Source organism: Mauremys mutica, chromosome 3, assembly GCF_020497125.1.
Source record: "Mauremys mutica isolate MM-2020 ecotype Southern chromosome 3, ASM2049712v1, whole genome shotgun sequence".
NCBI lineage: Eukaryota > Metazoa > Chordata > Testudines > Geoemydidae > Mauremys > Mauremys mutica.
Window position 1 is genome coordinate 130,704,206 of NC_059074.1, and position 25,997 is coordinate 130,730,202.

Consider the following 25,997-nt stretch of genomic DNA (forward strand, 5'->3'; position numbering starts at 1 on the left):
TTCTAAAGGAGATTGTCAGGAGGTACTTCAAAGTCCTTTGAAAATGGCCAGGGTTCTATCTGAACTGGAGAAGATACAGTACTCCCTCCCCAAGATGTCAACAACTGCTAAATGCATAGGCATTTGGTGCCTTCTTATCACAGCTTTGTGCAACCATAACAAGCCCAGTGACCTCACCCCTCTGCTATCATAAGCCAATTGATATCATTGCTCAGCAATATACACCCAGATTGGTCTTTTTCTTGTTTGTTAACCCATTCAGATTGATTGTTACGGATTGACAAAAAGAGACCAGTTTTCTCAGAGATGAGGAATAGCACAGTGTGCTGGGCTTGGAATTTAAAATACGGAAAGGCTATGTCAAAACTCAAAGGCACAAAAAAGGGATTCAGGGAGCTTCAAAATCCCAAAAGCTGGACAACTGGGGCAAAATGCCATTTCAAATTCAAAATAAATTAAAAAATAACCAGTATCACTGAGGTGGAGAGAGCAGCCTTTGGCAATAAAAGATGACCTGGGAAGATTTAAGTTCATTTGTTTCAGCCACTGTGTAAGAGAGATGCTATCCGAACGCCTTTAGCGGAGAGACAGACTACCATAAGAATTGCAGTAAAACTTAGTCATTTTATGTAAATTTAACCTGTTCTGAATTGTCAGAGTGTAGATACCCCTCAGAACCAAAGCTAAACAGAGGCAACCTTGCATATATACCCAGGACTCACTCCATTACTAGCTTTAAACAGACAAGTTCAACTTAAAAAATCACGTTTTTGTCTGAAAATGTTTTACCTGCCATTGTTACAAATAGCATCTACGATGACTATTAGTGAAAGAAGGGTAAAAAATTGAAGATAGTATACGGACAACGGTCTGGAGACTTTAGACAGCTATATTGGGTTGTTTGCAATGGGAATGTAAATTTTAAAAATTATTGTGCAGATTTATGCTGAGAAGTGTAGGTTAGACTATGCTCGCTGAGCCTGAGCCTTCCTCAGATAAGCGATGCCAAAGGATTTTGAGATAATATGCATGAATGAGGTAGCTACTTAAATCAGCTCTTTTGTTTAAATGAACATTTATGTACAAAATTTGCAAGTTACGATCTGCAAGGGATGTCAGGGCGGGGGGCTGGATTGGCTGCAGATCACCCCATAGAGCATAAGAAATTTGAGGAACAGGACCAGTATGCCTCCCTAGGAATGAGGCTACAGGGGAAAAAGCTGTATCGTCCTGTTTTGTATCCACTGTAAGATATTTCCTTGAGATAGTGGGGGGCAGAGGGGTTAACCAGGCAACTAAAGGCAACATACACATGCCCACACAAGCTAAACAGGAATCTATGGATCCAGTTGTGATCTCACTTTACACTAGTTTATACAGATAAAACTCCACTGACTACAATGGATTTACTCCTTATTTACCTGAAAAAAGTGACAACAGAATCAGGTCCAATGTGTCTGCTGTGTTTATTTTGGTTAGAAGTGCCAGGGAACAGGCAACTACTGTTCCTAACCGCATCTGTGTTTAACTGAGCAGGAGTAGGTATATGAAGAAGGGCAGTTTGCTAGCTGAGAGTGAGATTTGTGTTGTCTTCTGCAAGCAGGGAAGGCTGGCGCTCCCAGTCCTTGGAAACCATTTCTCTGCTGAATAAAACAACTAAGGAAATCCAAGTGGGGGGTTCGTGCCTTTTTTATACACAACATTGCTTTATTTCTCCCATTAAAATACATTGGAGAAATAAATCATCAGCACTGAAAGCGGCTCCATATCAGATGGTAAAATCCACTCAAATCACTGTTTTTTGCTCAGTTTATGCTAGTGAGGACTGAACCAAATGTGTAATGAACAACCGTAATCCTATTAGGCCTACATTCTTTTCACTGGCTGCTATATCTCAGTTGACCATATTGGTTTATAAGGAGTTGCTATTAACCTGAAGTCTAGTCAATATTTTTTATTTATTATTATGTGAGTACTTCTAGGCCCACTACATGCGTCTGAAGAAGTGGGCTGTAGCCCACGAAAGCTTATGCTCAAATAAATTTGTTAGTCTCTAAGGTGCCACAAGTACACTTGTTCTTTCTAGCCTACAGTTGCCAAATTTTCCTCACTTTACAATTACATGTTCCTGGTTGTTTAATTCCTCCTCATTTTGCTGCGTGTAAGGCCGGCACAAACAGAAGCAATTGTGTGGTGCCTCGTTCATGCAAACATTTATGCATGAGTTGTCCCATTGAGTGCAACTGGACTACTTGCATATGTGAAGTTACATGTAGGCCCAGGCTTGGGGCAGAACTGACTATGCCTGATCCAAAAGCACACTGAAATCAATGCTAAAGCTTCGCCATTGACTCCAATCAGCTTTAAAATAAGCCTAAAGTGCTATCCAATGCTCTAAGTACACACACTAAAAAAATAGGTAAAACTATATTTTCTCCCCCAGGCGGATAGGTCACAATTTTTTTTTTTTAAGCACTTGGGTTCGATATAATGAAAAAAGTCCCATCCCCCCCTCAGGAACTTCCACCCGTCACAAAATGACAGATTTTAGCATTACTGGAAAACCTTATTTACAATGGACTTACTTCAATGTGTTCTTATCAGCCTCAGCTGCCACCTCACCCAATATCTCAGGCAGGGCAGCTGAAGGGCCTTTTGATCATAACAGAATGCACGTGTACAAAGTTACCATTGTGCAAAGTACAGTCAGATCTACTTAATCCATGCTTGGTGTTGTCCAGATGTCTGGGTATATAAAAAAGCAGCGTATATAGCTACATGATGTACAAACCATTGGTTTGAAAATCTGAAGTTGTTTTTATCCAATTAATATTTACATGTGCAAAGGAATTTGGAGTAGTTAGATCCTGAGTATTTGGATAAGGCAGGCTTTTTATGAAAATCAATATGCAAATAGCACAATGGTTTCCTCCACAGCGAGGCAACGTTACAACATAGCATCAACCTAGGGCCTGATCTCATTTCAAAGCCTTATATGTTTCAGATTACATGTGCAAACTAAGTGAAACCCATTCCTCAAAGGCATAGGCAGATGCGCTTAAGCAGCAGGTACTTGCTAGAAATGAATCCTGCTGGCAGTTCAGACTACTGTCCTGTATTTTCATTGTGCAGCTTGCTAAGGTAAATTCTCCTTCTAGCATTCTTCATTTGCTATCATATTCATAAAAGGAACAGGAAGGAGAGAATATACATATTTTATTTTCAACAGCGGAATCTCTGGCTGTGGGAAAAATTGCTTATTAATTGTCTGTCTCTCTGCTTCCCACTGTATGTATAATTAGATGGTTTGCAATAGTTGCATAGATAAAAACCTTCTAAAACTTGTGCTGCTACAGCTATGCTGCTGTAAGGTTTCCATGAGATACTGTTCCAGGAAGGAGGACTGCTGGAAAGAAATGGGGGCCATCTGACCAAGGGGAAAAGCATCTTTGCACACCGACCCACCAACCTAATGAGGAGGGCTTTAAATTAGGTTCAAAGGGGGCAGATGACAAAAGCCAATAGGTAAATATAAGAAAAGATTATCTTAACCCAGGTCTAGATGTTGGCGGGACATTAAAAATTGCAATAGGGTTGTAGGACCAACCAGAGGGAAAACAGTGGGGGAATCTGCTCAACATCTTACTGTCCATACCCAAATGCAAAGAGCATGGGGGATAACAAGTATAAATTGGAAGTTTTAGTACATAAGCTAAATTATGACTTAATTTGCATCATTGAGACTTAGTGGGATAGATATCATGACTGGAATATTGGTAGAGACGGGTATGGCTTGTTCAGGAAATAACTGTGGGGCAGCCATTTTAGCCTGAATTCTGACCAACAGGGAGGAACTGGCAGCGAATCTGAAGATTGAAGGCAATTTGGGTGAAAGTGATCAGAGTGAGCGCCTCGGACTAAGGACAATGAACTTAAAAAAAAAAAAAGACTTTAACAAACTCAGAGAAGTGGTAGGTAAGGTCCCATGGGAAGAAAATCTAAGGGGAAAAGGGGTCCCACAGGGGTCCGTCGTGAGTCTAGTATTATTCAATATTTTCATTAATGACTTGGATAACAGAGTGGAGAACATGTTCATAAAATTTGCAGATGACACTAATTTTAGAGGGGTTGCTAGCACTTTAGAGGGCAGGATTAGAATTCAAAATGACCGTAACAAATTGGAGAATTGGTCTAAAAATCAACAAGAAGAAATTCAATAAAAACAAGTGCAAAGTATTACACTCACAAAGGAAAAATCAAATGCACAACTACAAAAGGGAGAATAACTGGGTAGGCAGTAACATTGCTGAAAAGGAGCAATAAAAATGCTAAAAAGTTTTTAAAACCTGACCTGTCAGAAAAGGTTAAAAAAAAAACAACCTCTGGTCTCTTTAATCTTGAGAAAAGACGACTCAGGAAGGACCTGCTAAGTTTTAAATATGTTAAAGGTTGTTTTAAAAAGGACAGTTATCAATTGATCTCCATGTCCATTGAAGGTAGGACAAGAAGTAATGGGCTTAATCTGCCGCAAGGGAGATTTAGGTTAGATATTAGAAAAAACATTCTCAATAGAAGGGTAGTTAAGCTCTGGAATAGACTTCCAAAGGAGCTATAGAATCCCCATCATTGGAGGTTTTTAAGAACAGGTTAGACAAACACCTGTCAGGGACGGTCTAGTTTTAATTGGTCCTGCCTCAGCACAGAGGGCTGGACTAGATGACCTCTCAAGGTCCCTTCCACCCCTACATTTCTCTGATTCTAGAATCAGAGCAATAGATGTAGGAGGCTACGTTCAAAGTTTCGTAGTTGTCTGACTTATCTCATGCTCCTCCCTTCTGTTTGTTATGTGCACCTGGTATCTCTTGCACTAGACAGGTCGTAAGCTCTTTAGGGTAAGGAGTGTATTTTCATTATATGTAGGTATGGTACCCAGCACGCTGGGACCATGAGCACTCAATCCTTCACTCTGGCCTCTAGACACTACCTCAACACAAATATTAAATGGCAAACACAGAGCGTCTACTGGACTCCTGTTGCAACCTTGGCCAAGGAACTTCAACTCTGTTTTCTTGACGGGTGGGGAAACGAAGGGGATAAAACATATGAGTAGGCACAGGATCCTAAAAGTATCAATTAATATTGGTGAAAAGCTCTGGAGATGAAAAGCATATGAAGGTTAAGTATTGTTAAGAAAAGAGTACTAGTTACCGACTATCAAAATAGATTACAGCTGATCAGCTGTATACAAACAAGTGAAATGAGAAAGTGAATAGTCTATGCTCTGTTCTTCTATGTGTGGGATTGTTATTCATGGTGGGAGAAGCCTGTGCTGTAGCAAAGGGATCAAAAGTAAAAGTATAGATATATTGGGATTCAGTGCTCCAGTCAGGCTCCTCATAGAGATAATCTGAGACCTGTGGCTCACAGCGAACATCCAAAACTTCCAGTTTTTAACTGGGTGCAGGAAGAACGGGGAGGTAGGGATCCACTGTTCTTGCTCAGTCCCATCTCTAAATACAGTTAATTTTTAAAATATATCTTGCTTATTATTTGTTAAGCACCAGCAATGTACTTGACATTAGTCTATGATATATGTCCCTCGGGACATGAAAGTAGCCTTGTACTGGCTGAATGTTATGTAAGACATAATGCTATGAAGCGGAGAGGCTTTCAGAATAAAACTGTTGGTAAAACAGGCAGACAAATACACTGGTTAGAATTTATTTTCAAATACCTCATTTATATCATTCTCACATGAAACAGGTTTTGCCGTATAGCCTACACTTAGAAAACAGAAGAGAATTTCATAAGGCACATGAGATTATAGACTACATGGAGATATCTCCCCTCACTTGCACTTGTAAAATAATGGTGATTTTAAAAGTAATATTTCTAAATCTAGACCCTGTGTAGCCCCATGTATAGCAGTATCCATGAAATCATTAGACTCTATTACACATACACCTAGTAAAGGGCTATAACAAGTCTTATATACATCACATTTTCAGAAACAGTCACAGCTGGCTACATTTAAAGGTTATGCTACTCCAGACGCTATGAAACAGGCTACTTATAAAAATATAACTGTCTGCTTCTGGTATGGTACAATACACAGCATCAAAATCTTATGGAACAAATTCAGTTATTTTTGCAATGGGTGCTGTTCACTTTCTCCTCCTTTTCTAAAATCCACATTTTAAATCAATTGTGTCCATTTTACAGAGAAGCAAAATACACGAGAAAAATCTAGCTTCATCATCTTCAAATTGTCAGTATGACTCCATATATTTGAAATCATGTCAGAGCATTACATTGAGGAATATCAAGACTCGGCTGTTAATTTCACAACCATTAAACATTATGGACCGCGTGCAACTAAGTTAAAATACATCCTCCCAATTTTGTGTTATGGAAACTGATCTTCCAGGCTGCCCCAATGCAGAAGCCAACATATTTTTATTGAATAGATTGCATGGACTTTAGTAAAAGGTTTTTATTGCATTTTTGAAGTTCAGCTATGGAATGTTATGCATTCATTTGGTTTAACAGAGGAAAATTTTGCTTCCGGCACTTAAGCCAATATATCCCAGAATGCATTTACATAAAGAAAATGACACTAAGTAGGCCAGGAGGTAAATTGTGGTCAACTTTATCAATTCAAATGGCTTCCATAATTTTCTTACAATCAGACATCCATTTTGTTATGATGAGAAAGAAATTGTGAACAGTTAAAATTCCAATTTAATTGAAGACTCTGAACAAAGGCTCGCTTTAAGGCTGCTGCCAAAGGAAAAATAAAGCCAGAACATAACTGAGCTTGGAGTATACAGAACAAAGCAAGCTGGGGCCATAAAAAAAGTCAGACAATACAAACTAAGGCTTTTCACTCACTGTGCAGACACCAGAATCGGAGTTAACTACATCTTACAAACAGTCAAATTAACCCACTGATATCCTACAACAAAGCAGACTGGAATTCAGCAGGTTTCGTTAGACCAGAAATTGTGTCATATCTGATGCATAATTGAATAGACAAACCACTACATGACATTTTAAACACACTTCACTTTAATTTGTTGAAGGTACCTGGGAAAGAATCAGTTAAATTTCACTGGTTGTTTCAACACAGTTTTGCAACTATAAGACAAATTTAAGCCACCAACAACTGCTTCCTTTGGAAACAAATACAAACTTTGTTCAAAACAGCATCAGAAACAGGACACAGCAGTATCACTTTTCTGGTGTTTGGTTATGGCACGTAATCTGCCTTTTTTATAGGCCTTTTATTTAACTGGCAGCATGAAAATCTCTCAACGAGGAACATTCTGAAGTTCATATTTGTAGGCTTAAAACAGATACATTTTGTGTGGTGCTATATGGACATTTGTTGCATCCCTTTTAAAAAACAGCATTTACATTCTTTGAATTGATCTAAATGAACTGTCATGGTGTCTGTATAAATACAAAGGCACCCATGACTATTCAAAATGTAACAAAGTAGGACTTTGTAATGTTCATTGGGCGTGCACATTACTGCATGTGAAAGAGAGAAAGAGGGGGGAAAGGATTTCCAAGTCAGGAGGCTACAAATAAGATGTAATTACATCAATTACTTAACGTGTTAGGCAGTCTAACAATGTGCTGGAGGTATATGCATGACCTTCCAAGCAGCAGCATTTGGGGGAAGACTCCATCTCTTGTTCCACATTGTTAAAGTCCCCCCTGAAGTGGTTGAGGGAAGGAGATGGGGGAAAGAGGGAGAAAGTTTTTAAAGCTAAAATGTCATTTTGGAGGCACAATGTTAGTTTTTAAAAATTGTCGATCTATATAGAGCTCTATATTTCCATAGTCCTTTGTTTCTTCTAAATAGCCCTATCCGCAAAGGCCTCGGTTTTGTTCCTCCCTCTTTTATATACATTATGATACAGAAAGTCAAACCCTTTGTACGATTTCTAACTTCACAAATGTATTCCTTAACATGAGACTAGTCCGGAAACTCTGACATCAGACAGGCGAATGCTGAAATTCCTTAACCTGATTTAACAGGAACTGCCTACCTACGTGTTCTTCCATCTCCCTCAAAAGAGAAAGGGAAATTGAGATTTCTAATAGCAACATATACACACTTGTGGATCTATGCTACACACTTGGAGAATACAGAGTGAGATTTAAGCTAATATAGCTTCTATTTGATTTCACTAGGGCAACATTTAGGTCCTTGCAAATACTATACAAAACAACAGTACTTTTTCCACCAAGATTTGGAGAGGTTTTTCATTTTGTCTGGAGTCCTGCACTTGGATTTCTTTGGTTGGTGCTGGGTATCCGAGTACTGAATGCCAGCGACAATGGCCGCATCAAAGACCTCTTTGAGATTTTTCTGAGTCAAAGCTGAGCACTCGATGTAAGACGCTGCTTTTATTTCCTCAGAACAGAGCTTCGCGGCCTCTTCTGCAACAGGCTTTTCTTTGCACTTGTCCAGCTCAATGAGAACTTTGACATCCTCTCGGAGGTCCGACTGTGTCCCAACCAGAATAATAGGAGCTTTGGGGCAGTGGCATCGTATTTCAGGAACCCACTTTTCACTCACATTCTGGAAAGAGGAAGGGCTCACAACACTGAAGCACAGCAAGAAGATGTCTGTGTTGGTGTAGCACAGCGGTCTAAGCTTGTCAAATTCATCCTGCGCAAAGCAAAATTATCATTTTTAATGCTATTTTTATTCAGCAATAAAGGTACCACCCTTCCCAGTTCCTAAATACTTCCCATTATAGAGATTTAAACTACTGAATGAATAAAGAAAGGATCAACTTTAACTGTTCTTAGGCACAAATGTAACTTGTGTACAACAGAACATGGTGTTTTCATAGAAGAAGCCATAAATATGCCAAATTTCTGCTTCATCCTGCAACATGGAAGTCAACTGAAATTTTGCCATCGACTCCAATAGGCACAGGGCCAAACAATATTTTCTTAAGGGTATTTAAGATTCTCTAACACTGCTGATTTCTTCTGAATGCTTTAAGCCTTCCTTGAGTGTTTGTATTTATGCCCTTCTGCCCTATCTCAACAGAAGAGCCAGACTACAGAGGAGGAGTACAGGCTAAAGTACACAGGTGATGAACACGCAGTAAATCCGGGGTGAAAGGGAGGGTGTAAATTCACCTTTAACAGAGATCAGTCATGGATCAGCTCAGATTTAAAATGCACCCCCTCCCCGCAATGCTGACTACACTATCCATATGCTAAGATATAGATAAGAGCACTGCAAGTGTTCCCATGCAAAATCATTTTAAATAAATGAGGGTTCAATAGCAACCTACAGGAAATTAAAATAAAAGATGACCTCCCTATTATTTTGTGTTCATATTTCTTGCTACCATCACTCTTAACAAATTACAATATAAAGGCTTACCATGCCAATGGCATAATATAAAGCCTCTCTTTACATCTCATTCCCCTCTACACCACATCAACCATCTCCAAACCTGCAATGTTAGATTTCCCCCCCACCCTCTTTCCCGCCTTTAAAATAAAGATCGACAATGCAAGGCTCTGATTTGTATCTTGAGGAATCAACTAACAATGCAGATCAGTGGTTTTCAACCTATGGTCCATGGATCTAGCTCTAAGATTTCCAAAGGGGTCTGCACCTCCATTCAACATTTTTTAGGGATCCACAAATGAAAAAAGGTTGAAAATCGCTGATGTAGATGACACCTAAAAGGTAATAGAAGACTTGGCCATCATGGCATTCCCCCTTATCTCAGCAGCTCAAAGAACTGCAAGCTAAGAATGCAAAATGAGGCAAGGATTAACTATGCATAGCCTGATTTTATGCTGACAGCAGGATAAAAGCACAGTAACACTAACAGCCTAAACAGGTAGGATTTGGTTCAGCCATGATGACATTTTAATTAAAATTCACCATGCTCTCACAGGGTCTTAAATTAAGAAGAGCAAAGAGCAAATAAAGTCAACAATGCCTCTCTAGGAACAATATTTTACTGCTGAATTGCAAGTTACATGTTAATTTGTCAGGATTTAAGATTTTACTTGAAAGCTTCTGAAGAGTCCAGGACATGTGGTTGTTTAAAGCCCATTAAAAGCCTCAGAAGTCCCATTCCACTTAAATAAATTTCTTTCAGTGGTAATGCAAAGGCTGACAGCAGGTTATAAAACAAGAGTCAAGAAAGCAGGCTTCATCAGTTCTCTTGATTCTCAGATTAAGCCTCTCAGGCAGCAAGACAGCAATGCAGGATTCTCACCCTTTGGCTTAAAAGAAACCCTGTCTTTACAAAGTGTTCTGTATTGAGCAGCAACAAAGCCAATTAAAAAAGACATCTCCCCATGTTCTTGCAAGGCATTATGAAATTTTGCAGGATTCAGTGGTTTCAAAAGCCAAAACCAGCTCTTAAGGGAGATTTCTGGAGAGAGGATGCATGGTCATTTTTATTACAAGTACAGTCTGCAGACATTCTTTGTCTCACTGCTAGATCCAGGGGCTGCAGAGCTGCACCTTTGGGCTCATGACACCAAACCCTCAACGTTTCTGTACATTTTTACCTATTTAAATGCTAATTCCATTTTGAAGCTGTCTCACACACACACAACCAAAATTTTATTTGCTTAAGCATCCTATACTCAGAATGATTTTCTTCACTTTCCTGGTTTTCACCCAACCCATTCCTTTTAAAGGCAAACACCAGAGAGCGGTTTCACTCGTTATTTCACTAAGGAGTTTTTACACTCCTGAACTAATAGCAGTAACCAAAGCAAAAAGTGATTGGACTTTTCAAATCTTCCGGAAACCAACGCTTTTGCCGTTCCATGGGGCCCCATCACCCAGGATATGGTTACAATTACATCTGGTACGCTCTGCTTCTGAATTCACATCTCAGCTGAAGCTAACAGCATGCCCCCTTGCCCTCCATCAGGGTACTACATTATGGGACAACCCTACTGGCCTATCTCATATTATTGTTCAAAGGGGGTTGCTCCGTACTCTTTTAACCTGGGTTAGAACTGCAAAAAGTATAGGCAAAATGCAGTGCTGGCACCGCATAGGGTATAAGCCAGTACTGAACCGAGCCCTTTGAGTTCACATCTTTGTTATAATGCCCAGTTACAACACTGCTCATTAGGATAATGGGGTTTGTCTACTGATGCCACACTGCTTTCGCTAATGCTTGGCTCCCTCAGATGGTACTGCATTATTTGGCTGGATGCATATTCCAGGTGCTTATGTAAGGCATGTGAGTTTTCATACGGGTGTGGAAAACTGGGGGCTTCGGGTGGCTTTAGCCCTCCCCCTGAAAATTTAGGGAGTGTCTTAATACTGGAAGCACTGAATTAAGAATGAAGCTCGTTTATCTGATCTTAGTAAGAGCTGACAAATGTAATCATGGTACAAAACTACTCATGAAATGGATCTTCAACAGGTTTTTTTTAAATTTCCAGACCCCTCAATAATAATAGCTATCCACACCCTTCACATGCCTTCGTATCTGTGCTCAAAACATACAGAATCTCCCCTCCATTCCCCCAGCAGCAGCACTTTTAAACCTATAGATAATTAAAAAAATAAAATTAAGTCAGTGCAACACGTCTGAGGGAGAACTTGCAGTCCCTGGGAATTCAACCTGACAGTGAAGTTAGCAGGGAAGCAGTCTGAACCAACAACATGACACTCCTCAACCAACCTTATACAGTGAGTTAAGAATTACTTACGCTGATGGAAATTTAATAAGATGATCAAACAGTGGGTATCCTTTTAAATCCATAAAGTCTTTATGAGGACTATTTTGTGTGACACTTCTCCCTTCCCCCCATCACTTAAATGAAATAAGCAGCTTCACTGACCTGACCAGCTGTGTCACAGAGCTGAAGTCTCACGGGTCTGCCATCAACAGACACAACAGCTTAGGAGAGAAAAAAAGTGTAATGAGTTCAACTTTACACATTTTTCATTTAAAAATTAAAAAAAAAAAAAGAGAAGGGAAAAGAATCATGCCTTCCCTCAACATTTATTTTCCCTTCAATTAATTTAATGACTTGAAGAACTGGAACAAAGTCTGTCACTAACATTTAGGCACATACAAACCCTTCAGGGCTTTCCAATTCATTTCACTGCAGCTGATGAAGTAGCAAATCACTGAACTAAAACTCTTTGATGACACAAAAAGAGAGTGAGCCAAACAATTAGGTTACTTCTCTTGTTACAGAGGATTTGTTTTCTTGTCACATTTGTGTTTTCAAAGCCCAAAAAACCTTCCCAGTTTTAAATCACTGGGAAGACAATGCAAATATTTGTGTTTTCCCTTGGGAAGCTCCTCTTCTTGCATTACTGGAAATTTTGACTATAGAATTTGCCATTAAAAACAAGCTAGCTTGATATGTGACCATGTGCAAACACTAGCTATGGTGGTATCTTTTATAAGACAGACCAGCCTCATTATTTTTTTCTTGCTATTTAAATATAAAATGCTTTTAGCCATAGTGTAGGTTTCATTTATTATTTGGTCACTAGGCTTCACAGTATTGATTTTCAATAATACAGAGAAGTCATGCCATCCAATCAATCTTCCAGCATTTAGAATAATTACATTACCTTTAAAGCTAGAATTCTAGCTACTAATCATACATAAAGTACACCCAGAAAGGGACCGTTTGGATCAGCTCTATAATAACTAAAAAACCAAGTACTGAAGCTTGACACCCAGATTTGTGCCAGCAAGCTGAACGTCTCCAGCACATAAGCGTAGAGAGACTAGAGTCATATATTTAATATCCTCATGTGGCCCTACAGTCTTATTAAAACTTTCAGAGAGTGACAAAGATATATAATTGAAAGAATTCAGAAGGCAGGATGCAGTTTCAAGAGCCCCATCCATCTCTGCTGCCACTTTCCAACACAGTTCTGAACAAATAGAGGGGAGGAGATGAAAGATTTACTCCTTCTGTCCCCGGCTCCCAGAACCCAACTAAAGGAGGCAAGGTGTGACACAGTGATATTTCCAACATGATAAAGTACAATCCTTTTTTAAAAACCTGAGCAAAGTCCTATCCGGGCACAGGACTGAACACAGCTGTAAAATATGGGCACTGCACAAGCACAGAGCTAGAAAAGCTACATGCTAACAACATGGGCCAACATGCATTCATCACTGGGAAGAAGGGGCGATGGGTGGTGACGTTTGCCCCCGAGCCTTGGGAGGGTGGGCCTTTCACCTGACCCAAGGCACCTCCCTTCCCCACCTGCGGGGGGGGGAGGAGAAATTCCTCTTTCACCAGTGCCAGGCCATTTCACTGCTCCCTGAAGAGGGAAATCCATGCAGCTCCCTCTAGCGGGGGGGTGGGGCATGGGGGTATTACCCCTTCCCTCTGACAGTTCATCCCCGGGAGGTGGATGGGAGATCCCCAAGTAGGTCGCCAGTGCTGGGGGGTGTCCCCGAGGGAATCCCCCCTTCCACCTGCCCCCACGCTCGTCTCCCCACCTCCCCCCTCCCCCGCTGCGGCCCCTTACCGGAGAAGTTGTCGAAGGCGGTGGGGATGTACTCCGTGGGGTACCCATTCGTGGTGTAACTCACCACCAGGCTGGTCTTGCCCACAGCCCCGTCCCCCACCAGGACACACTTGATGCTGCGGCGCGGCTCGGCTCCCGCCCCGGCCCGGCATCTGCTGCCCAGGGCCGCTCCCAGCGCCGCCGCCCGGCTGCTGCGGACCCTGCGCGGGGGCACCGGGGGCACCTCGCAGCCGCCAGCCAGCGGCTTGCTGATGTAGCCCGCCTCCCCCTCCTGCTGCGGCGGCATCCGCCTGGCACCGGCGAAGGAGAGCTCTGCGGAGCGGGGATCAGAGCCACCGGGCTGGGGTGCGAGGGGCTCAGCGCCCGGCCTGGGTACGGGGGTGTCCTGCTCCTTCAGGGTCCGCCGCCCCTGCCGCGCAGCTCCTCCGGTGGGGAGCCGAGTTCCCCCTCGCCGGACTCCTCTGGCTCCAGATCCTCCCGCCAGCAGCCGGTGCGGGGCGCCCGGGGCAGCTCCTGCTCCTCCGAGCCAGCGCGGTGCCGCCTGAGCCGCTTCCCGGCTGCCCGCCGCTCAGCTCGCCCCGGCGAGAGGCTGAAGGGGCGGAACAGCAGCCAGCTCCAGCGGCGGGACGGAAGGGGCGCGATCCCGGAGCTCGGGGGCGGCGGCAGCAGCGGGAGCCCTATGCGCGCTGCACTCGCCTCGCCGCACACTGAGGAGCCTCCAGCCCCGGCTCCCCGCCTCCACAGGACACGATGATGCACCGGCAGCCGGCGGCGGGGGGAGGAGTCCGGCGCTAGGGGCTGCCCGGCAGGCGGCGCTACAGCGCTCCCCGCCCACCGCGGCGGCCACTGGAGAAGAAGGAGCCCGGCGGCGGCGGCAAGAACCTCTGCGGAGGCCCGGGCAGCGGCTGGGCCGCTTCTCATTGGCCAGATCGCTTCCCCTTCGAACGCTGAAACAATCCGCGCCGCGACTATTGACTGGAAGCGGCCACTTAAGTTCCCCGCCTGCCTTGCCCCAGGCTGTTCCGTCCATCCCGGCTCCTTCCTCCCGCTTGACAGTGATCCTCCTCCTCCTCCGCCTCCAGTGCTTTGCCCTCTGCCCCCGTTCCTGCCTCGCTCTTTGCTCTCCTCCCGCTTCCATCTCTCTACTCCGGGTGGCCTTGTCTCCCAGTCCAGGCCCCTTTCCATAGCCCGTCTCCTTCTGTCTATGCCTTCCCCTGACTCCTACTCCCCCCAGCCCCCACCTGACACCTTCTCTCGATCTTCTTCCTCAGCTTCCCTCCCACTGGCTATTTTTTCTCCTCATTCCACGCTGTCCCCTTCCCTCCACCCCCAAGGCTCAGCTGTAATTTCTGTAAAACTGTCTAATCTTGTCAAAGCTCTGCCTACTTCACAGAGGGAAACAAAGTTTCCGGAGCTAATTTATCAGTATTAATGAGACATAATACGAGAAGAGATTTATTTGAGCACAGCTAAAGGCTACATACAAGGAACAGTATTATTTGATTTTTCGATCCGTGTTTCTCTGTCTCTTTGGTTATATTTAGGACAATGTCAAAAACAATAGAGTTAATACAAGATTTTTTTTTTAACTGGGGAAGTTCTCTTAATTGTATTTGTACTTTATGCATATACAATACAACAGCACGGGAGTAATGACTACTTGATATGCTTCCACCAGTGAAAGGAATAAACTGGGATATTTGAGTTTTAACACCTTTAAAACAGTGTCACCAGATCACGGGCTCCCCCTGGGGTTACAACATGATCTTCAATGTGTTAATGCTGTCTACACAAGGTGCTGAGTGATGTTTCAAGTTACTTTAGCTAACTCAAGTTTTAGAAAAGCACCATTTCTTTGTAATCTAGACAGACACTTCGCTACTATTTCAGGCTAAATTTTGGCAGTATGGAGGAAGAGATAGCAGAATCTATTTTAGATAGGTTCTTATACCATCCTATCACCACTTCATTTGAGCACTTTCCAATAGTATATTAAGCAACATCTGTCATGTGTGATTAATTCTTTCTCTCACTCTTTCCCTGCATGGAAAGTTGTGTGCACCATGTGGTGTTTTGTTAGAGTAGGGGTTTTTTTTGTTTTTAAATATACGTAGTAATATAAGTTTATGTTAGAGAATTAGGGCTTTTTTAATTGATTTATCGCAGAACTCACGCAATTAACTCAAATAAATTAATTGTGATTAAAAAATCCCAATTGCTCTTATAACAATAGAATAGCAATTGAAATTTATTAAATATTTTTGGATGTTTTTCTACATTTTCAATATTGATTTCAATTACTACACAGAATATAAAGTGCACAGTGCCCATTTTATATTATTATTTATTACAAATAGATGCACTGTAAAAATGATAAACAAAATAAATAGCATTTTTCAGTTCACCTCCTACACGTACTGAAGTGCAATCTTTTTATTGTGAAAGTGTAACTTACAAATGCAGATTTTTTTTGGTTACATAACTGCACTCAGAAACAAAACAGTGTAAAACTTTAGAGCCTACAAGTCCACTCAGTCCTACTTCTTATTCTGCCAATTGCTATGACAAACAAGTTTGTTTACATTGATGGGAGATACTGCTGCCTGCTTCTTATTTACAATATCACCTGAAAGTGAGAACAGGTGTTCGCATGGCACTTTTGTAGCTGGCATTGTAAGGTATTTACATGCCAGATATGCTAAACATTCGTATGCCCCTTCATGCTCTGGCCACCATTCCAGAGGGCATGCTTCCATGCTGATGATGCTTGTTAAAAAAATAATGTGTAAATTAAATTTGTGATTGTACTCCTTGGGGAAAATGTCTCCTGCTCTTTTTTACCTACATTCTGCATATATTTCATGTTATAGCAGTCTCGGATGATGACCCAGCTCATATTCGTTTTAAGAACACTTTCACAGCAGATTTGACAAAACACAAAGAAGGAACCAATGTGAGATTTCTAAAAATAGCTACAGCACTTGACCCAAGGTTTAAGAATCTGAAGTGCCATCCAAAATCTGAGAGGGACGAGGTGTGGAGCGTGCTTTTAGAAGTCTTAAAAGAGCAACATTCTGATGTGGAAACTACAGAACCCAAGCCACCAAAAAAGAAAACCAGCTTTCTGCTGGTGGCATCTGACTCAGATGATGAAAATGAACATGCGTCAGTCCGCACTGCTTTGGATCGCTATCAAGCAGAACCCATCATCAGCATGGAAGCATGTCCTTGGGAATGGTGGTTGAAGCATGAAGGGACGTATGACTCTTTAGCGCATCTGGCAAGTAAATTTCTTGCAACGCCAGCAACAACAATGTCATGTGAACACCTGTTCTCACTTTCAGGTGACACTGTAAACAAGAAGCATGCAACATTATCTCCTGCAAATTGTAACCAACCTTGTTTGTCTGAGCAATTGGCTGAACAAGAAGTAGGACTGAGTGGACTTGCAGGCTCTAAAGTTTACATCGCTTTATTTTTTAATGCACTTTTTTTTGTACATAACTCTACATTTGTAAGTTCAACTTTCATGATAAAGAGATTGCACTACAGTACTTGTATGAGGTGAATTGAAAAATACATTTTTTTTGTTTTTTACAGTGCAAATATTTGTAATAAAAATAAATATAAAGTGAGCACTGTGCACTTTGTATTCTGTGTTGTAATTGAAATAAATATATTTGAAAATGTAGTAAACATCCAAAAATATTTAAAATAAATGGTATTCTATTGTTTAACAGCGCAATTAATCACATGATTAATCACAATTAATTTTTTTAATCGCTTGATAGAGAATACAAGGACAGAGAAATGCATCTTGCATTTAGAGCAGACAATGAGATTCCTGATGGTTTTTAGCTTCCAGGGAGAGTTCATTCCAGAGTCTTAGGCGAGCTGCCCACCCACCCCCCCAAAAAAACCCTCTATCTCCTGCACTGTGGAGCTTTATGTATCCTTTTAATAGAAATGTCCAATGTGCCTGAGGAGAGAGTTGTCAGCCATAGTCTTCCTCTCAGAGTTTAAAGCTGTTCTCTGCCCTTTCCCCTTATGCTGGGTTTCTGCTTCCAAACATCACAGCATCTCCAAGCATCTCCAACATTAAAAACGTAATGAAACATTCTACCATGGAGAAATAGTGAAACAAACTAAACAGACAAGTGTAGATTCCCTCACAAAGAAAGCAAACAGAGAACTAAAATTAGAGTTCAATAATTTGGGTAAAGGTTGTTTTATTGCAAAATTGATTTTAATTTTGACAGTGTTCCTTAAAATAAGCCATCCCAGGAGTTGTTTGAAAATGAGCAGGATTTGATACCAAAAGGTGAAATGAGGTAAGCAGCATAGGTTGGTCATCTTGGCCAATGTACCATGAATTGTTGTATTCATGACAGCAGATGAATTCCCATCATTTGGGGATGCAAATAGCAATGCACCAGCTGTGGGCAAATGAACACATGCTGAATCTTTAATGCCAGGGTGAGAAATGACTTGGCTGAGGGCACTGGTGACATCTATTAGATGTCCCTGTTTTATCTCCCATGACAAATGTCCCAAAGTTGTGTCCCATACCAGAGCTATTAAGAGATGTTATCAACAGTGAGGGTGAACAGTCTAAAGCAGGGAAAAGCTCCTGTATATGGGAAACGAGACACTAGTTGATATGTTCCCAGAGGAAAAACAGATGACAATAGCTATTTTACTTGTGCTGAAAATAATTAAAGATGGTTGTAAAAGCACTTACTGAAAATACTGTATACTGCAAGTAAAAATGCCATGGCTACATTTTTAAACACTCTCAGAAAAGAAATATGGTCTATTTACTGAACTAAAGGATCCAGAGAGACAACCATAATTGCTTGTATTGTTCCTGTGCTTCAATGTGGGCCATGTGAATTCAGAGCTGCATGGTTGCATTATATTGTGATGTACCCTGTTGAATACAGTAGCCTTTTGTTAAAGGGGAGGATCAAGCTGACTGCTGTGCAGTGGAGGAGTACTGGTTAAATAATTGCATCACGTTAGCAAATCAAAGAGGCTGTTAGTGACAGCAGTTACAGTGGGGCTAGACGGACATTAGTGTGTAGGATTTGTTCAGGAATATATAAATAATTTGATTCACTAAATTGAAACCTCTGTGCTACAGCAATTGAATTACAAGTACTTCACATGTATTAAAATCTAGTTTTAAAAATACTGGTCTGTGCTGTAAGCAGGCTTAAATCCACTTAAGTCAGTGGAGTTGTGCTCCTCTGCTGAATTTGGCCCATTATCAGTTGGTATGAAGAAAAGCATTCACCCTATCTTATGCCCTTGCACTAGTCAAATATTATTCTTTGAAAAAATGACAGAGAGAGGAAATTATTTCATCAAGACATGAAATAGGTCATTGTTATTTCCAAGCTTATCATTTTCCCTGAGCCATCGAAATATGAGCTTGAGGTTGGCCTTGTAGAACAAAAGATTGTTTTTTTCCCCACAGAAGCTTTAAAGCTGAAAATGAGAAAGACAAGGGAATGATACAGCACTCTGTTGATATGCCGTGATACACTGTCGCCTGTTTTAATGAAGATTCTGATTTGGGGAGCTTTCACCCAGATCCTGTTGTTTGTGAAAGGAGCCACTGCTTTTTTGGAGAACCCCATCTCCAACACAGCCCAGCTCCTTTTACAAAGGACAGGATCTCTGTGGCTGTGCTCAGCTGGACCAGGCTTATGGGGAGGGCTCTAAGTGGGGGAGGGGAAGGAAGGAGCAAGAGATCTGGGGCTGGCTGGAGAAGGAGAGGGAGGAAAGGATGGGGAGTTACCTTGGGGCTGACTGGGGGACAGATATAGAGGGTGCTCTTACAGTCCTTATTTTCCACACTGGTATATTGTGAGGGTTAATTGTATTTGTACAGCACTTTTAGATTCTGCGGTGAAAGATGCTATAGAAGTGCAAAGTGTTATTACTGTTACTATTTATTTGTATTAGAATTTGAAGTAATGAAGAACCAGGAAAAGATGTTATAAAAAAACCTCTCCACCTGCCAATGCATATATTTCCTAAAGCTTGTTCTATGGTTGGAAAAATATTTTCAGTAATAGATACACATTTTCTACATAATAATATTCCCAAACAAAACATGATGTTAAACTGAGGTTAAGGCGAGAATACATTAGCAGTAACTTAAGGGTAAATAGTTTCACACGCATGTTGTAATTATCCTAAAAACAAGCATTCCAAACCTAGTACCCAAACAACCTTAACCTTAACCCTACAGTAACCCCATGTGGAAAACAATCATGAAAAAAATAGGGCTGTCAAACAATTTAAAAAAATAATCACGATCAATCGTGCAATTAAAATAATTAATTATGATTAATCGTGCGATAAATCGCACTGTTAAATAATAACAGAAAACCATTTATTTAAATATTTTTGGATGTTTTCTACATTTTCAAATATATTGATTTCAATTACAACACAGAATACAAAGTGTACAGTGCTCATTTTATTTTTTATTACAAATATTTGCACTGTAAAAAACAAAAAAATATTATTTTTCAATTCACCTAACACAAGTACTGTAGTGCAATCTCTTTATCATGCAAGTTTAACTTAAAAGTGTAGAATTATGTATAAAAAAACCCTCTGCATTCAGAAATAAAACAATGTAAAACTTTAGGGTCTACAAGTCCACTCAGTCCTACTTCTTGTTCAGCCAATCGCTCAGACAAACAAGGTTGGTTACATTTGCAGAAGATAATGCTGCCTGTTTCTTGTTTACAGTGTCACTTGAAAGCGAGAATAGGCTTTTGCATGGCACTGTTGTAGCCACATGGCAAGGTATTTATATGCCAGATGTACTAAAGATTCATATGTCCCTTCATGCTTCAACCACCATTCCAGAGGGCATGTGTCCATGCTGATAATGGATTTTGCTCGATAGTGATCCGAAGTAGTGCAGACTGACGCATGTTCATTTTCATCACCTGAGTCAGATGCCACCAGCAGAAGGTTGATTTTCCTTTTTGGTGGTTTGGGTTCTGTATTTTCTGCATCAGTGTTGCTCCTTTAGGGCTTCTGAAAGTCTGCTCCACATCTCATCCCTCTCAGATTTTGGAAGGCATTTCAGATTCTTAAATCTTGGGTCGAATGCTGTAGCTATCTTTAGAAATTTCACATATGTATCTTCTTTGCATTTTGTCAAATTTGCAGTGAAAGTGTTCTTAAAACAAACAACATGTGCTGGGTCACCATCTGAGACTGCTATAATATGAAATATATGGCAGAATGTGGGTAAAATAGAGCAGGAGACATACAATTCTCTCCACAAGGAGTTCAGTCACAAATTTAATGAATGTATTATTTTTTTAACGAACGTCATCATCATGGAAGCATGTTCTCTGGAATGGTGGTTGAAGCATGAAGAGGCATATGAATCTTTAGCGAATCTGGCATGTAAATATCTTGCGATACCAGCTACAACAGTGCCATGCAAATGCCTGCTCTCACTTTCAGGTGACATTGTAATTAAGAAGTGGGCAGCATCATCTCCCGTAAATGTAAACAAACTTGTTTCTCTTAGCGATTGGCTGAACAAGAAGTAGGACTGAGTGGACTTGTAGGCTCTAAAGTTTTACATTGTTTTGTTTTTGAGTGCAGTTATGTAACAAAAAAAACTACATTTGTAAGTCACACTTTCATGATCAAGAGATTGCACTACAGTACTTGTATGAGGTGAATTCAAAAATACTATTTCTTTTGTTTATCATTTTTACAGTGCAAATATTTGTAATAAAAAATAAGATAAAGTGAGCACTACACTTTGTATTCTATGTTGTAATTGAAATTGATATATTTGAAAATGTAGAAATCAAAAAATGTAATAAATTTCAATTTGTATTCTATTGTTTTATAGTGCGATTAATTTTTTTTGACTTAACTGTGATTAATCTTTAGCCCCAGAAAAAAACAAATCTCACATTTAAAAAAAATTAGTTTCCTCTAGTCTGGAACCACAAATACTAAAAGAATGCAAGGCTGCCAAGTGTCATGCATTTCATGCGTCATGCATATATTGGCAGCCCTATGCAGCACCATACCCCACCTGGATAGTCCTGCATCTCTCTGGGCCACAAGATGGGGACCAAAAAGGTCTTCCAGGGTGGAGGCAGGAGCTGCAGTTCCTTCAGCTGGCAGCTAGAGGCTGTTGTGAAGCCTGGCATCAGGCAGCCAAGTGGCCTCTCTGGCTGCTCCCCATGCTGGATCTCAGCAGGGCAGAAGCAGCTGGCATTGGCAGCAACACCAGGTGGCCGATTGGCTGGGTAGGGACAGAAAGTGATGGGCTCAGTACTGACTAGTGTGAACAGATAGCAAATGTGAAAAATCGGGACACTTTTTTCCCCTGGGGTGGGTGGTGTATAGTTTTATATATAGACAAAGCCTCTAATATCAGGATGGTCCTGATGATATCAGGACATCTGGTCACCTTAGTACTGACCAACAATAACTTTGTTCGGAACCATACTAATGGCACTGGTTTTACTGAACACCAGAACAAACAGTAATTACAGTAAGTCCCATATAACCTTTTGCTACATAAGTTCTGGCTGCTGCAGGGCACCAGTAATATATTAAACTTCGCTTTTATTTTGTTAACATTGTTTCATAACGTGCAACTCATCTTAGTATTATATTTCTGTCTGTGGGTCCTGCATCCCACATATTTACCAGGAAAATGTGTGGAGAAACCATAAATGGCAGCGTGAACTCAGAAATAAATCAACTAAACTGGAGAGGTTTTTTGAGATGAGAAATTATTGGGGAAAATTTATTTGGTACTGTGCAGCATGTTATTGGAGAAAATGGGAATCACAGATGAGAAGCTCACAGAAGAATGGCATGTTCATTTGGATGCAAATCTCTGGGGAAGCAAGGTACAGAATAACTAAAGATGAAAACAGGTGTGAGATATGCTACATGTGAGGTGACTCACCACCAGACTCTGCTGATCAACTTATATATGAGCCCCTGCTAGTTTCTGTAACCCTGAAATCCCCCAGGTAACTGGCCCCCACCTCAATCCTACTAGAACAGCTGTAAAATTCCCAATCCACACTCCTAGCTGTTGCAATCTTTCCAATATAAGAGCCCTCTTTCCACAAGTTGATTGATACAATGGGGTACAGGAAACAACAGAGTCCCTAACCTCCTTCCAACTCCTTTAAGATTGACATGGGTTTCTCAGCCAAACCATTCCCAGTGCTTGTTGTCTGCTGTAGCACTTCAGTGGTAACCCCTCTGCTGCCCAGCTCCCAGTTCACACAATGTTCCTGATCATCTGAGTGCTAAAAGCATCCTTTCTGACCCCCAAACAGCTGCTTTAACTATCTTCATGCCCTAGCAGGCTGCACCCTTTGCTCAGCCCACTCTCAACTGATCCCCCAGGAAGGAGGGGAATTGCATTTTATTGCTTCTTCACTTCATGAGAATCTCTGCTGAATTCTCCATAGCAATTGTGCCTCTCCCAGCATAGATCAAACTTAGATTTCAATCCATGTTTTCCCATGAACCCTTTCACCTCATTCTTTATTATCATTATTTGCATTTCTAAAGCACTAGTGACTGTAGTATCTGGACATTCTCAAAGCCAGTGTCTTTACTCTCTAGAAATCTCCGCTAGTCTATGTAAAATTCATTTATATATTTGGCTCCTAGCAATTAGGACAAGAATATGACTTGTTTCCATTTTGATTATCTACATACATACCACATATGTGGTGGTGACATCTCTGTGTTAAATCACAGCCACATGCTAGCTAAAGTTTACCATGCACCTTTAGCCACCACACTTGCACTCTGCCCACCTATCCAGCTCCTTTCTGCCATGCCAAACCATGGAGCAGCTTTTTAAAGCAACTTTCCAGAAAAAGGTTTCCTTCTGTGACACTCTAGCACTCCACGTTCACCATAGTAATATGATTATGATGTAATTATGTGGCATCTTGTACAAAGTATGCCTTGTAAGGTATCATTCTAAAAGTCTTGATCTGCTGAACATTAATATCCTGTTGGATTGTATGTGTTATCATTGTATGTGAAGTTATAAAGTTTTGTTAGGTATGTATTATTGAAAGATGAAAATTTGAAAATACCCTCAGCTAGCTTTTCAGGTACAACAATGAAGAAGTTAGACAGTGCTAATGGCCCATCAACAAAGACAATAGACCATGGAAAATATTTGTCCTCACCTGGGAATGTTTCAGCGGACTCTGAGTAATGGCTGCTATGAATCAGCAAGGCATGCAATGGCATGTGACCAGACTACATGACACTGAACTTCATTTTGGTACCTGTATTTTTCCACAAACTGGGCTAGGAACTTAGCTTGAAACTATGAGTTCTCACCATATGGAGAGATTATATAAGGTGGGGAGTGGCATCATGCTTGGTCTTCACTCATAGCTCACTGGTTTGAGTATCGGCCTGCTAAACCTAGGGTTGTGCATTCAATCCTTAAGGGGACCATTTAGGGAACTGGGGTTTAAAAAAACCAAACCCTGGGGATTGTCTTACTTTAAACAGGGGGTTGGACTAGGAGCTCTCCTGAGGTCCCTTCTAACCCTGATATTCTATCTGAAAGAAGCTCTGGAAGACAAAGGACTTGGAGGACTTCAACAGCTCAGACATAGGTTAGGGGTTTGTTACAGGAGTGGGTGGGTGAGATTCTGTGGCCTGCATTGTGCAGGAGGTCAGACTAGATGATCATAATGGTCCCTTCTGACCTTAAAGTCTATGAGTCTATGAATGGAGGAGGGGAACCCAAACTGCAAGGCAGATGCAGCTTGTGCCTTAAGAAATGCAAGCCTGCTTGTATCATTAGTCAGGGTGAGATATAGCTAATTCAAGCCCCATCTATCTAATATATTAGGCTTAGCTTGCATTTTGTTTATTAGATAAGTAATCTGCTCTGATCTGTTTGCTATCACTTATCGTCACTTAAAATCTATCTTTCTGTGGTTAATAAACTTGTTTTATGTTTTATCTTAACCAGTTTTGAGTGAAGTGTATGGGGAAATCTCAGCTTGGTTAATACAGGCTTGTTGCATCTCTTCCCAACATCAAGAGGGGAGAAAACTATATTAATGAGGTTGTGCTGTATAGACTCCTGTGCAGTGCAAGATGGTATAATTCTGGGTTTATACTCCAGTAGGGGTGCAAGGCTGGGGAGCTGGGAAATTGGCTGGTGCTCAGTTGTGGATCTCTGAGTGGCTTAGGTAAAGCACTCAGGTAATTCAGTTGGGTGTGTGGTGCCGCCTGCAGTCAGGTTGGGTAATAACAGGGCGTGAAGAGGCCGGCTGAATCACCAGCAGAGCAGTGTGAGAAAGACGAGCCCAGAAAGGCACAGCGGTTCCAACAGCTCCCAGACTGCACCCTGGGGTACAGCCTGTCACACCTTCTTTCCCCCAAATGACAGTCCAGGACTAGGGACAGATTTCAGGTGCAGTATCTCACAACCCTGATGAGAGCTTTCTAGCACTGGGAGAGAGAGAGATTCCCAGTTATTCAATGGGTCACACAGAACTTGCTTCTATATGACCCATTGTTCTGAGAACTTGGCTCTAACCAACGTTGAAAGTTTGATTATATAAAGTCATTTTAAAGGTTTTTATAAGCTCTCTCTGAGCCCTGCACATGGGGCTGGATTTAAGAATAAGGGCCTGATTTGCAAATGAACCATTGGAGTGGGCAATGGTAGGACTTAGCGTGAGGTTTGGGAAGGAGTGAGTTGGTGCAACTGGAGTGGCCCCCAGGAACTAGTTGAGTGGAAAGGAGGTTACCATGGCAGCTGGAGAGGGAGGCAGGCCTGATGCAGCTTAGGAACTTCGGTCCTCTCTCATTCCCCCATGTTCTGTCCCTATGGACTTGCTAACTCTTGCCCGTCTCTCATCCAATTTTTGCTTTCCACATGCAGAGACCAAACCTGAACTTTCTGTCCACTTGGCTATTTTTAGATGAAGGAAACAAAAAAGAACAAATATAAAGTTTGCCACAGAGAGGGAGCGAGCAGTGTATTACACACACACACACTCATTCTAACAGCAGCAGCCACCTTGGACAGCCTCACCACACTGGGCCTATGAACACTTATAAAAATCTTCACGTCCACACATAAAAACAGCTAACTCTGAAATGTTCAAATGCCAGTGTGAATATGAGATTAGCAACATCTGGATTAACCACTAGTGCCTTTCTGCTGCTGCTTTGGATGCCTCATGGTGGCTTCTCAAGAGTTCCAACAAACTTTCTTGTTGGGCAAGAAGCATGAGCTAGGTGCTCTGTTTGGGCTCCATGTTGCAACAACAGTTTGAAAATGATCAAGTGGACTTAATGGGAATCCCTGTAAAGGCAGGACGGAGGGAAGGGAAGGGAAAGAGACCAGTCTCTGCACTTCAAGGACTGCCCCTGCACTCCTGGCATAGCTTCCCCA

General features: G+C 41.4%; 1 protein-coding gene across 1 annotated transcript; it reads right to left on the bottom strand.

Annotated features, from left to right (window-relative positions):
* Positions 1 to 5,705: 5,705 nt before the first annotated feature.
* Positions 5,706 to 14,259, bottom strand: RHOU (ras homolog family member U). The gene is made up of 3 exons (XM_045010543.1): positions 13,526 to 14,259; positions 11,863 to 11,921; positions 5,706 to 8,683 (listed from the first exon to the last, which is right to left on the bottom strand). The coding sequence occupies exons 1-3, from the start codon at positions 13,809 to 13,811 to the stop codon at positions 8,228 to 8,230; spliced, it is 801 nt and encodes a 266-aa protein (XP_044866478.1). The 5' UTR covers positions 13,812 to 14,259; the 3' UTR covers positions 5,706 to 8,227.
* Positions 14,260 to 25,997: the final 11,738 nt, after the last annotated feature.